Raw genomic sequence first — 13,644 nt, 5'->3', positions numbered from 1 at the left:
TTTTATTCACTACTCATTAATGATGGAAGATTTATTATTCATTCAAAATGCCACTATCAAGAATTGGCAAGAGAATTCCAAACTGTAGACACTTTTCTTTAGGTTCAGGGCATTCAGCTGTCCTTTAAAAATTGTTTCTATGTGCAATCAATATTGAAAATTTCAGTTTACCTACATTAGAAAAGGACTTAATTAAAGTTAGGGAAAGCTGGGTTTCCAGAAGAAATTAAGGTTCTTGGAGTAATTCTTACAATTTAAGCATTTAGCCTATATTTTGTGCAACAAGTTACTTCAAGTATAGATTTTTCTCTTGAACACAAAGACACCTACTTTCAGAAATGCATGTATGGCCTCCACAATTATTTTCTTTTGCCAAGATCAGTGTAAAATATTTTTACTTAAACACAATTGTCTCAAGCATAAAGATGAAAAGCTCTCCTCGTACTTCTTGAAGGACGGTGGAACAGAAAATAACAGAGAGACTCAGACTGGGACTAACTTCTGTATGAACTTGAGTGAGAGGCTCATGTTTCTGCATTCCAGTTTCACTATGTCAGACACAGTGGTTCCAGAAACTTCTCAGGTTCAGTGGTTCAGAGGTTCAGTGGTGCTGAGAGACTAAAAAGAAGGTCTCTAAAACACTCAGAAATCTCTTAGACAGTGAAATTTTAATTTAAAATGAGGAACAAATTATTTCTACTAAATAAGAAGAAAATTCAATACCCAATCACTGGGGTAAAGACAGACTTTTAACAAATGGTACTAGTATGACAGGAGGAGGAAGCCAAGAAACACTTGGAGTAACAGGCAAATTTGGCCTTGGAGTACAGAACAAAGCAGGGCAAAGGCTAACAGAGCTTTGCCAAGAGAACACACTGGTCACAGCAAACACCCTCTTCCAACAACACAAGAGAAGACTCTACACATGGACATCACCAGATGGTCAACACCGAAATCAGATTGATAATATTCTTTGCAGCCAAAGATGGAGAAGCTCTATACAGTCAGCAAAAACAAGACTTGGAGCTGATTGTAGCTCAGATCATGAACTCCTTATTGACAAATTCAGACTTAAATTGAAGCAAGTAGGGAAAACCACTAGACCATTCAGGTATGACCTAAATCAAATCCCTTACGATTATACAGTAGAACTGAGAAACAGATTTAGGGGTCTAGATCTGATAGACAGAGTGTCTGATGAACTATGGATGGAGGTTCATGACATTGTATAGGAGACAGGGAGAAAGACCATTCCCAAGAAAAAGAAACGCAAAAAAGTAAAATGGTTGTCTAAGGAGGCCTTACAAATAGCTGTGAAAAGAAGAAAAGCAAAAAGCAAAGGAGAAAAGGAAAGATATACCCAATTGAATGCGGAGTTCCAAAGAATAGCAAGGAGAGATAAGAAAGCCTTCCTCAGTGATCAATGCAAAGAAATAGAGGAAAACAATAGAATGGGAAAGACTAGAGATCTCAAGAAAATTAAAGATACAAAGGGAACATTTCGTGCAAAGATGGGCTCAGTGAAGGACAGAAATGGTATGGACCTAACAAAAGCAGAAGATATTAAGAAGAGATGGCAAGAATACACAGAACTGTACAAAAAAGATCTTCACAACCCAGATAATCACAGTGGTGTGATCACTCACCTAGAGCCAAACATCCTGGAATGCGAAGTCAAGTGGGCCTAGGAAGCATCACTACGAACAAAGCTAGTGGAGGTGATGGAATTCCAGTTGAGCTATTTCAAATCCTACAAGATGATGCTGTGAAAGTGCTGCACTCAATATGCCAGCAAATTTGGAAAACTCAGCAGTGGCCACAGGACTGAAAAAGGTCAGTTTTCATTCCAATCCCAAAGAAAGGCAATGCCAAAGAATGCTCAAACTACCACACAATTGCATTCATCTCACATGCTAGTAAAGTAATGCTCGAAATTCTCCAAGCCAGGCTTAAAACAACACGTGAACTGTGAACTTCCAGATGTTCAAGCTGGTTTTAGAAAAGGCAGAGGAACCAGAGATCAAATTGCCAACATCCACGGGGATCATTGAAAAAGCAAGAGAGTTCCAGAAAAATATCTATTTCTGCTTTATTGACTATGCCAAAGCCTTTGACTGTGTGGATCATAGCAAACTGGAAAATTCTGAAAGAGATGGGAATACCAGACCACCTGACCTGTCTTTTGAGAAACCTATATGCAGGTCAGGAAGCAACAGTTAGAACTGGACATGGAACAACAGACTGGTTCCAAATAGGAAAAGGAGTACGTCAAGGCTGTATATTGTCACCCTGCTTATTTAACTTATATGTAGAGTACATCATGAGAAATGCTGGGCTGGATGAAGCACAAGCTGGAATCAAGACTGCCAGGAGAAATATCAATAAACTCAGATATGCAGATAACACCATCCTTACGGCAGAAGGTGAATAAGAACTAACGAGCCTCTTGATAAAAGTGAAAGAGAGTGAAAATGTTGGCTTAAAGCTCAACATTCAAAAAACTAAGATCATGGCATCCAGTCCCATCAATTCATGGCAAATAGATGGATAAACAGTGGAAACAGTGACAGACTTTATTCTTTTGGGCTCCAAAATCACTGCAGGTGGTGACTACTGCCATAAAATTAAAAGACACTTACGCCTTAGAAGAAAAGTTATGACCAACCTACACACCATAGTAAAAAGCAGAGACAAAAAAAAAAAAAAAAAGCAGAGACATTACTTTGTCAACAAAGGTCTGTCTAGTCTAGGCTATGGTTTTTCCAGTAGTCATGTATGGATGTGAGTTAGACTATAAAGAAAGCTGAGCACCAAAGAATTGATGCTTTTGAACTGTGGTGTTGGAGAAGACTCTTGAGAGTCCCTTGGACTGCAAGGGGATCAAACCAGTCAACCCTAAAGAAAATCAATCCTGAATATTCATTGGAAGGACTGATGCTGAAGCTGAAACTCCAAACACTTTGGCCAACTGACTCAAAGAGCTGACTCATTTGAAAAGACCCTGATGCTGGGAAAGATTGAGGGCGGGAGGAGAAGGGGACGACAGAGGATGAGACCATTGGGTGGCATCACTGACTCAATGGACATGAGCTTGAGTAAGCTCTGGGAGTTGGTGATGGACAGGGAGGCCTGGCGTGCTGCAGTCAATGGGGTCGCAAAGAGTCGGGCATGACTGAGTGACTGAACTGAACTGAACTGAACTGATGACAAGAGTGGCTTTTTTCTGACCAGGGAGGGTTTGAGTAGAGAACTAATAAGATCTGATTGGTTTTTGTTTGTTTGTTTTCTGCTGTACTCCCTGGCATGCAGGGATCTTAGTTCCCTGGCTTACAGCTGTTTAGTCACTCAGTCATGTCCTACTCTTTTGCAACCCCATGGACTGTAGCCTGCCAGGCTCCTCTGTCTGTGGGACTTTCCAGGCAAGAATACTGGAGTGGGTTGCCATACCCTCCTCCAGGGATCTTCCCAACCCAGGGATCGAACCCAGGTCTTCCCTCATTGGGAGTGAAGAGTCTCAACCACTGGACCACCAGGGTAGTCCCTGATTTATTTTTGAACAAGATCACTCTGGTTGCTTTGGTAAGAAGAATCTGAAGGCTAGGGGGCTGGTGGTGCTGGTGAATGAATGCAGGGAGGCAGGTGGGATGTAACCACAGCCATTCGACAGGAGTGGAGGTGGGGAGGATATGGGCAGGTTCTGCCAATGATTTTAAAGTTGATCCAAAGGATAATAAGAGTAAGAGAAAGATGGCCAAGGAGGATTCCTACATTCTTGTCATAAGCAGTAAGGAAAGATGGAGTGGTCAGAAACAGAGATGATGGAGAGGACAGGAAGAGACTGAGAGTAAGATTAGGGCTTCAGTCCTAGCCACGTGGGATCTAGATGTTAAAGGGGAATGTCAAGGTGGTTGGCTGCAAGTTTGGAGTTTAAAGGAGGTCCGGCTGGAGATGGAATGTGGGGGTCATCAGCATATAGGAGGTGGTATTTAAAACTTGACAAACGACATTGGAGGGAGTCAGAATGGTTAGGAGAGGTCCAAGGATCGAGGCTGGAGCCATCCAAAACACAGAGGTCAGGAGAGTAAGGAACTGACCTAGGAGACCAAGCCTCGGCTCCTCTCAGCAACTTGTACCTCAAGGGAAAGTCTGAAGATGGCGAGGTCTTTTGTATATAATTAAGGCCAGAATTACCTGGGGAAAGAGCCCTTAAGGGAAAAGAATGTACATCCCCCCTTGATTTTTAGTGACTGGGGGATTTTTGCAGAAACTAACGCCTGTGGTCAGTGATTTGTTTTGTAAGTGAATATTGAAACACTCCAGTCAATAACGTTTGGGTAACAAAAGACATATTAATATATCTCTGGTCAATAAGTTGTTAAGAGTTATTTGGTATTTGAGCCAATTTGTTGACTTAAAAAAATCACCTCTTTGAAGGCACCAAGAGACTGATTTGGGGGATGGTTGTGGGGAAGAGGGTTTGGAATTGACAGCCTGGAAGGCAAATTTGTAATTTGGAGATGGGGCTTCAGAAGCTCCTTGCAATATAATTTGCTCAAAATTTAAAATGAAATATATTTTGCATGCGCGTACTCACATATTCTTGATGTGTGGCCTCTGAGGAAAAAACTGTTTCTAATAAAATAAAAAACGGCACTAGGGTCCCTGGTGGTCCGGTAGTCAAAGACTCTGAGCTTCCACTCCAGGGGTCGTGGGTTTGGTCCCTGGTCAGGGAACTAGGATCCCACATGCAGAGTGGCATGGCAAAAAACAATGGTAGCAGCCTTAGGATTGGCTTTATAAACAAAGCTGTCTGTGAATTCAAAAATTAAATAGTAAATAGTATGCTTTTCTCACTGACTCTGAATTATTTCTTGGGGTCCGGGCTACATGTGAATGCTGTGACATCAACGGAAGTCCCTCTTCTCTAGAACACAGCCCATCCCTATAGGGAATGTCTCCCATATTTATAAGTATTGTGCAAACAAAAGAGCAGTTGCTAAAACATGGATTTATTTGGGCATTACTGTCAAGTATAATCAAAGATAAAATTCTCTGAGAGCTTTGTCTGATCATCTGTAGTACTCGAGTTCCAGAAATAGCACTTGTACAGACCATATTCATGTGCAAAGTGGATCATTTATTTAGCACCAAAATAAAACTTTAAAAACATCAGTTCCATCTTAAAACAGGCATTTAAAAAACATTTCTGACATTCTAAGTTTGCATCAAGACATCTGCCCAATCTGGAGACCCAAATTCCACTGTGATTTCCACTGACAAAGGTGATTTTCACCAGCTGTGGGAAGCTGGGAAGGGAGCCATGGCATGGTGATTACTGTCCTTCAAAAGGTCCAGTGGGTCCCAGGGATGCCGTTTCCTACCCTGCTGGGGTTTCTTCCTTGCTCTCCAGGGAAAGAGTTTTGTGGTTGCTTACACAGACTCTTGGTAACTGGTCAGGAATCCACTATAAAATCATATTGCAAAATTTCTTGAAGAGGAAAAAACTATGACCGAGGTCTCTAGCCCACTCACGTCTGCCATGCTAAGCTCCTCAAACAGAGCTCTTAATCAGCAACACTGGAGTCCTGATCTCAATGTAAGAAGGGCTGGTTAACACCCTTTAATAACTACTTTGCAATTCCAAATGACTTTCTGACAGCTTTCCTAGGGAAGGCAAGAAGTAACTGAGGATCTCAGAGGCAAAAACAAGCTCAGTTTAACCACTTCCCATCTAGGCTGACTGTAGAGTTCTGTGAAGTCCAGTGTATGAAGCCCTCATCACAGAAAAGGAAAGCAACATCTTCTCTTTAGTAAAAGCCAGGCCACCCATCGGCCTTTCCCCTTTTCCTTTCTTATTCCTGGCAACTGTTTTTGGAAACTGGGTAATTCCCCATAGGCAGGTGGCAGGAGATACTTACAAGGAGGGTCAGCATCTCCGGGGGTACTGTCCTTTGTACAACCACAAGGAAGATGAGGCAGTTCAGCTCAAGAGGACGTCTTATGAGCAGGCTGGGAAGGTCCAATTGTACCCATCCTTTGGAGCTGGTGAAACTGGACATCGAAGGCTGTCCAAACTCCCAGACACAAGGAATCCCAGTTCTAACTCTATTGCGATGTATGTGTTAATGATCCTTCTTTATGAAGGACCTTGGCTGTGGGTTCCTGGGTTAAGGAGGCCTAGACTGTGGGTCAGCAGGTAGGACAGTCCTGGAAGACTCAGAGGGCCAGGGACAACCCCCAGCATGTCGTTTCCCCACCAGATCATACCACTCCTAACGCTGCTACAGGGAATAAGCCACAAGATGGGACGTGATTCTGGCCCTTTACAAGGTCAACTTGGCTCCTATCAAGGACGCACGGAGGGATAAGTCTACAGGGAGAAATTCTGTGTTCTTCTGGCCTTCAGTCTTCCATGTCAGTGAATTTTCTCTTCGCGTAGTTCTGAACCAGGTTGGAAGCTGTGAGCTGAGACGCTTGCCCCTTCTCCCAACACTGAAAGTCATTCAGTCCTTTCTGCCCTGTTTGAAACAAGCCTCTCTCCATCTCGTCTAGCCGGGCCACGAGTGCCGACGTGTCTTCATTGTAAGCGTTCTGGGAGGAATCCATGATGCGGCGGAAACGTCCAACAAACGTCTGAGGAAGAAGTGCCAGAGAGAAATCAGATACATTTTTTTTTAAATCCCTGAACATTTAAAGGCAAGAATCTGGTTTAGTCAGAAGGAGGTCTGAGCCTCCTCTGCCTATCACCTGTGATCAACCACTACCCCTTTCTTATTTCCAGGATTTCCTGTTGGTTCCAACTCTTAGCAAGCAAATATGAAGAGCAGCACACAAGTCATAGTTACATGTATACACAATAGGCAAACACGGCCTAACTGTAGGCTGACCTAGAATAACACCATACTGATCACATAAATCATACACTCCCCTGGGGAAAAGTAACATCTGGTGGCCAGCATGGCTGTCTCCTGAGTCCTGTGCAATGCCGTAAGTTTTCATGTCAATTACTTGCCTGCAGGAGAGAATGGGAGATGTCGGCATTCTCTGGACTGTCAAAATGCAGGAGCTGGGAGCCGAAACCATAGAAATGTGGTCCCATTTTGTGGAGGTCCACCACGTTGGCATCTGCACTGAACACAGTCCTCCAACCCTCCTGGTAGATCTTGGGAAGTTCCACTGAAAGGATCCGCCGCTTGTTGTCAAAAAGTCCCTTTGCCAGCCACAAAGGGAGTTCAAGCTTTGTGCCCTGTAGCACACAGGATTGTAGGTTTTAAAGACAAGTAACATAGTAAATGTGTTACTATGCACGTGACCTGAGGGAATGAATGAATATCAGTACTGCCTGTTCTCTCTAGGGGAATGACTGCCAAACACAGAAGATGTAGTTCTGACTTAAGAAATGAACTGTGTGGGCTGAAGTTTTATGTCATGATGGAATGGAGTCAGAAAACGGATTTCTATACCAAAAACAGAGTGAAGAACAAAAACGTGACACAAAGGGAAAGTTTTCCTAACTAATGTATATAAAAACTATCCAACTGCAGATAACAGAAAATAGAAGGATGGAAAAAATGTTATGCAAACAGTAACCAAAAGAAAGAAGCAAAAAAAAAAAAAAAAGAAAGAAAGAAGCATTACTAGAGATAAAGAGGGAAATCTGATAATAAAATGGTCATTAAATCTATTAGAAAAACAGAAATATCTGTCTAAATTAACAGAAAAGGAAAAATGGCAAATCTATAATCATCATGGGAGACTTTAACATATCTCCTTTCAATAAAGGAGAAGGAGCAAACAAAAAAATCAATAACAATACAGACAATCTCAACAAAACAAATAAAAACTTCACCTAATTTACATATAGATTATGTACTGCAGACCATGACTTCACAATATCGAACTTTTCAAGCACATCGCTGTTGTTTAGTTGCTAAGTCATGTTCGACTCTTTTGTGACCCCATGAACTGTAGCCTGCCAGGCTCCTCTGTCCATGGGATTTCCCAGGCAAGAATACTGGAGTGGATTGCCATTTCCTTCTCCTGGGGATCTTCCTGGCCCAGGAATTGAACCTGAGTCTCCTGCTGTGACACATGGATTTTTTACCGCTGAGCCACAGGGAAGCCCTTTCAAGCACAAACCGAATGGTTATCTTATGCTGAGGTTTAAAGCAAATGCTAACTTTCAAAAAACTGAAATCATTCAGACTATGTTGTTTGGCCACTGTGGAACTAAGCCAGAAATCAAAATCCAAACTGTACGTAGCGAAGTCCCCAGATGGTTGGACCTAAGCACCAGTCTTCTCAATAATTCACGAGTCAAAGAAGAATTCACAGTGAAAATTAGGAAATCAAATAAAAACTTGTGAAATGTAGTTAAAGCTACAGGAAAAGCACAGCTAAAAATGTAAAAAAGAAAGTTGAAAAATCAATGACCTAGGTACCCATCTCAAAATGTGAATGGATGCAAGAGAACAAAGAAAATTAAGTCCAAAGAAAGTAGAAGAAAAGAACTAATTAAGATAAGAACTAAATGACCTAAAAATGAAGGTACAAATGAGAAAGCTAACAGAGTTATTATTCAGTTCTTTTTAAAGACTGCTACAAGTGATAAACTCCTAGTAAGACTACTTAAGAAAGAGATCATAATTTCTCAACATCAAGAATAAAAAGTGGGACACAGCTATAATTGTACAGATGTTTAAAAGATAGTAAAAGGATATTTTGAACAACATTATACCACTATATTTGAAAATTTAGGTGAAATAGTCAAATTCCTAGGACAAAAAAAACATGTACCAAGAGTAAAACTAGAATAGAAAATCTGATAGCCTTGTGTCTATGAATGAAATGAAATATGTCAGTAAACACCTTCCTACACAAATCTCCCACGCAGAAGAATCCTAAATAGTATATGTAGACATTGTGCCCTCAAAGAAGGGGACCATAACTCCCCTCTCCTTCAGTATGGCTGTACATAATGACTTCCTTCCAGAGAGAACAGTCTGGAAAGGTGGAAAAACATAGTAACTTTACAATGAAGAATCCTGACAAATCCCACATAGCTCAAGTGATCAAGGTTCCTATCAACACAAGTCATGCTGATGGCATATACACTTGTTAAGATGTGGTAAAAATGGCACTTTACCTCTATTGATCTTCCTCCTCAAAACACAGTCTAATCATGAGAAAACCAACAGACAAATCCCAAATGAGGAATATTCTCAACAAAATACCTGGCCAGCACTCCACAAAATTCAGGGTCATTAAAAACAAGAAAAGTCTGATAAACTGTCAAAGCCAAGAGGAGCCTAAGGACACACAATTACTAAATGCAATTTGGTGTCCTGGATGGGAACCTGGAACAGAAAAAGGACATTAAGTAAAAACGAAGGAAATATTAATAAAATATGGATGGTACACCTCTGTTTATCTGTGTGTAAGAGACCCAACAAATTAACTACTCTAATGGAAAGTCAAAAAATAATGTCTAAATGTTTAAAAACTCAAGATAAATTTAAGAACATTAATTAGAAATAAGGAGGTGAATTTTGAAGAGACTATGAAAACAGGAGACATATCCTGTGGAAATGGAAAGGACACAGGGAGAGCAAGGCAGGGCCTCCTATTTTTTCCTATAAATCTTTGGGTATTATTTGGCTTTTTAAACTTTGCATATGTCTCACTTTGATAAAAATAACTCAAAACAGACCAAACAAAAACGCCCTTCTAAACAAAACTTAGGTTAAATAGAAATTAAAAAAATAATAATAACCATTATGGGACTTCCCTGATGGTCTAGTGGCTAAGACTCCAAGCCCCCAATGCAGGCTGGGGCAGGTTCCATCCCTGGTCAGGGAACCAGATCCCACATGCCAAAACTAAGGGTTCGCATGTGGCAACTAAGACGCCCACGCAGACAAATAAATAAATAAGTATTTTAAAATAAGAACCATTACAAGTCATGTTCCTGGGACAAACTCGAATTTGAAGTCATGCAGTACTAAGTTCGAATCCCAGCTCCCCACTTACAAGAAGACCCTGGCACCCTGGCCAAGTTACCCAACATATCTAGGCTTCAGTTTCTTTATGTGTAACATCTGACTATAGGGTTGTTAAAGGACTAAAGGGGTAATAGATGCCCGCACTAAAAGCTTTCAGGAAATGGTTGCTCATGCCATCATCATTTCAGGAACGAATATAGCAATTTGCAGCTCCCAGACATCATTTGCTCCTACAGAAGCCAACACTGTTGTTGTGCTTTAAGGCAAAAAATGATCAGAACCCTGGTCAAGTAGTCCGTAGGCGCCAATCCTTAAGCATCAACACACACCGGTTGAAAACACACTGCTCAATTTGGATAGTTTCAAAAACGAAATCCGTGTTGGAGGGAGCCTGACGACCCAGTATAAATTTAGTTTCCGCAGGGGTCGCCAAGGCTGGGGGGTGGGAGTGGGGCGCGCAGCGAACAGGATTCAGCGCGCGGCTCGGCCTCCCTGTAAAACTGCAAATCCCAGAGGGCATCGCGCCCGGCGACGCGGCGCCCCGAAGCCCGCAAGTCCTACTCGGAGTTGTAGTTTTTCCAGACGGGATAGCTTACCTCAGGGATCGCGTTGTCAGTCTCGGCCCCTCCGCTCCGGTCTAGGAAGAAAGCGCCGAGGCGCGGCATGGGGATCTCCGTGCGCACCGGGAGCTTCTCGTGGGACATCAGAATGTCGTCCAAGGAAAGAAAATTCTCCTCAGAACCCAACGCACCCGACTCCACCCGGAAATAAGCCTCGGACATGGCGGCGGCTTGAGCGTCTCCGTTTCCACTCTCGTGATTCGAGAGACCTCCAGGAGTCAAGGATGTAAAGGGAGGAGGCGTCTGAGGCTGATCAGGATTGTGAAGGTTGAGGAGGTCGCTGCGGCAGTCAGGCTGGATTCAAACTCTTTTCCCGCGCCCGCAGACGGGCCAGACGGGAGCAGTCGATCCAGGCTGGTCTGCCCAGACAGAAGCAATCGACAAAGTCTGCGGATTTGGTTCTGCGCTACCTAGAGGAGGGGGAGCAATGCTTGGCCTCTGCCCAGAGTGTTTTTTTTCCAGCAGTGTAGTCGGGTATGAGAACTTTAAATAAAACTGGAGATTGCTTTGAAGCTGGAAAGTGCCTTTGCACTAGATCGTGGTCCTTTCAATGTTTATATGAAATTTAAAACACTTTGCAACACACTTGGGGGCTTCATTGCACCCTCCCTCTCTGACCTGATCCAGTCTGAGTTTACATTTTGTCAGTCTCTGTGGATCTCTGTTAATGCTGGTACTTGAAAGAAACATTCAAAACAGAGCAAAACTCTAGCACTAGCCCCAGATAATTATTATGGACTATTTGTGGTATTTGGGAAGATCCCCTGGAGAAGGAAATGGCAACCCACTCCAGTATTCTTGCGTGGAGAATCCCATGGACGGAGGAGCCTGGTAGGCTACCGGTCCACGGGTCCCAAAGAGTCGGACACGACTGATTGACTTCACTTTCATAGATTACAGTGGGAGGAAAGGTTTACACACACAGCACACATAGTTTGCAAAGGTCCTGAGGCTACTTCAGAACCTCCCAGTTCATCTTAACATCAATTTGCTATCTCTTTTTATGGCTCTCATTTTAAATCCTTAAAAGAGGAAATCTGATCGGCCCAATTCATCTCTTTCAGGCAGGTCACACTGGTCACAGGTGACCAGCCCCTCTGTGGAGTGGTTGCCTGTGTCCAGGGCCATTACTGTCCAGGGGGAGAGGGACAGGGAAGGGTCATGTTCCATGGTACCAGACTTGGGGGCGTTACTCAGTCAGGGCTCTGGGTGGTGGCGGAGTGTTGAGAGAGGCACTACAGAACTTATTCATAAGGACATTTTCTGGGGTGACTAGAGCTGTGAACAGAGGGTTCATGGGAAAGGAATGTGTATTAATCATGTTTTTTATTTTACATTTTATAATGCTTTGACATTTTAGGGCCTTGCAGCCCTGGGAGGAACTGTTCATCTGAGGATGAGCTAATTCCAGGAGTAACAAACAACTTGCCTTCCATGGACAAAGCAACTGATCCAAAGCCCATATCCTAACCACTTCCTTTAGCTAACTCCCACATACCAAGCCAATATTTCCCCTTCCCTAAATCACCCCAGGGCCAAGTAGTGGAGAATTAGAGACCAACCTGATTCCAACTATCCAATCCCAAGTTTGCTCAAACTTATCTACTCTACCTCATCTATTTCTTCCCACAGAAGCCACCCTAAACTCTGGGCCATCTTCTCCCCTCCCTCCTTCAGCCTCCTGACTGAACCCAGTGCTTCCCCGTGTGGCCCCGCATGGCTTGATGTGTGCCCCTTTCTCCTGGGAACTGTGAGTAAGAAAACTTCTTTCAGTGGCATTGACCACTTTGTGCAATCATTCAGTGACCAGTGGAAGTTAAACCCTGGGCATCATCCAAACAAGAGGCAGTGGGAGAGTGGACTGAATAATGGAAAGCTTGGGTGCTATTCTAAGAGATTTAGGCTATTCCGTTGAAAACAGGAGAAAAAGTAAGGCTTTTGAGCAAGTAAAGACATATACTTGGGCTTTAAAAAGCATATCCTGGCAGTGAGGAAGAGAAAGGTCAGATGCAGGGAAGCTGTGTTGGGTATCACATTGATAAAGAATCTGCCTGCCAATGCAGGAGACATGGGTTCTATCCCAGGGCGGGCTACAGTCCGTGGGGCTGCAGAAGAGTCAGACACAGCTGAGCATGCACACACAGTGGGAAGTACCTGGAAAGTAGTTGGATACAGGAAGGAAAGCACAGAGATGATCAGAGAGAATCCGGGTTTCTAACTTGGTCAGCTAGGTGGATGGAGGTGACGCTGATAGCTCTACAGAGCACAGGCAGTTTGAGGCAAAATATGAGTTCGAGTTCGCACTTGTGGAGTCCAGAAGCTGAACAGGCAGGTCTACAGCCCAGTGGAAAAACCAGCCTTGGACTTCTAGTTATCTGTTCAGTATTTTGTGATAGTTACCTAAGAGCCTTTTTCTTTACTTTTTTTTTTTTTTTTCGTCCACACCACACAGCTTGAGGGATCTTAGTTCTCCTACCAGGGATTGAACCCATACCCTTGGCAGTGGAAACACAGAGCCCTAACCACTGGACCACCAGGGTTGTCTATTTTGTGGTAGTTATATGAGAGTCTTTTTTAAAAAATCATATTTTAAATGTTCAGTTTGCTACACTATCTAATACCAAAATAAACAGAGTTACTAGCCAAAACTTCTAATTTCTCTGGTGAAATGGATGTAGGGCACTGGATATAGTTTGGGGTAGAAATATAAGTGAATTTGTCTAATTGAAGGCATGGCAGGTTATTTGCTGACAAAGATAGTAAGCTATTTTTTACATTGAAACAGTTGAGATGAATGCTTAATGATCTGTCAGTGCCAAAGAAAGGCATTACTTTTGTGCAGAGACCAGAATATTGACTCTAAACTCAAATACCACACTTATTTTGATCCTAAGGTAATAGGCCAGTGTTTAAGATAAAATCAGAATATCTTGTTTTGCTTATTTAATGTCACGGCTCATCGTGAAACTGTTATTCTTTGTATGTTTTTTCTCTAGTCTGTTTTCTCCTTGAACTAATAAGTG

General features: G+C 42.7%; 1 protein-coding gene across 2 annotated transcripts; it reads right to left on the bottom strand.

Moving 5' to 3' along the window:
* Positions 1-4,990: 4,990 nt before the first annotated feature.
* GINS3 (GINS complex subunit 3) lies at positions 4,991-10,783 on the bottom strand. Of its 2 annotated transcripts, XM_061138625.1 has the most exons (3): positions 10,598-10,783; positions 7,013-7,246; positions 4,992-6,633 (listed from the first exon to the last, which is right to left on the bottom strand). In XM_061138625.1, the coding sequence occupies exons 1-3, from the start codon at positions 10,781-10,783 to the stop codon at positions 6,403-6,405; spliced, it is 651 nt and encodes a 216-aa protein (XP_060994608.1). In that variant the 3' UTR covers positions 4,992-6,402. The 2 variants fall into 2 exon arrangements, with proteins under 2 accessions (XP_060994609.1, XP_060994608.1); XM_061138626.1 differs by lacking the exon at positions 7,013-7,246 and having other exon boundaries at positions 4,991-6,633.
* Positions 10,784-13,644: the final 2,861 nt, after the last annotated feature.

This window comes from Dama dama, chromosome 4, assembly GCF_033118175.1.
Source record: "Dama dama isolate Ldn47 chromosome 4, ASM3311817v1, whole genome shotgun sequence".
Classification (NCBI taxonomy): Eukaryota; Metazoa; Chordata; class Mammalia; order Artiodactyla; family Cervidae; genus Dama; species Dama dama.
This window is presented reverse-complemented; position numbering and strand designations above follow the sequence as displayed.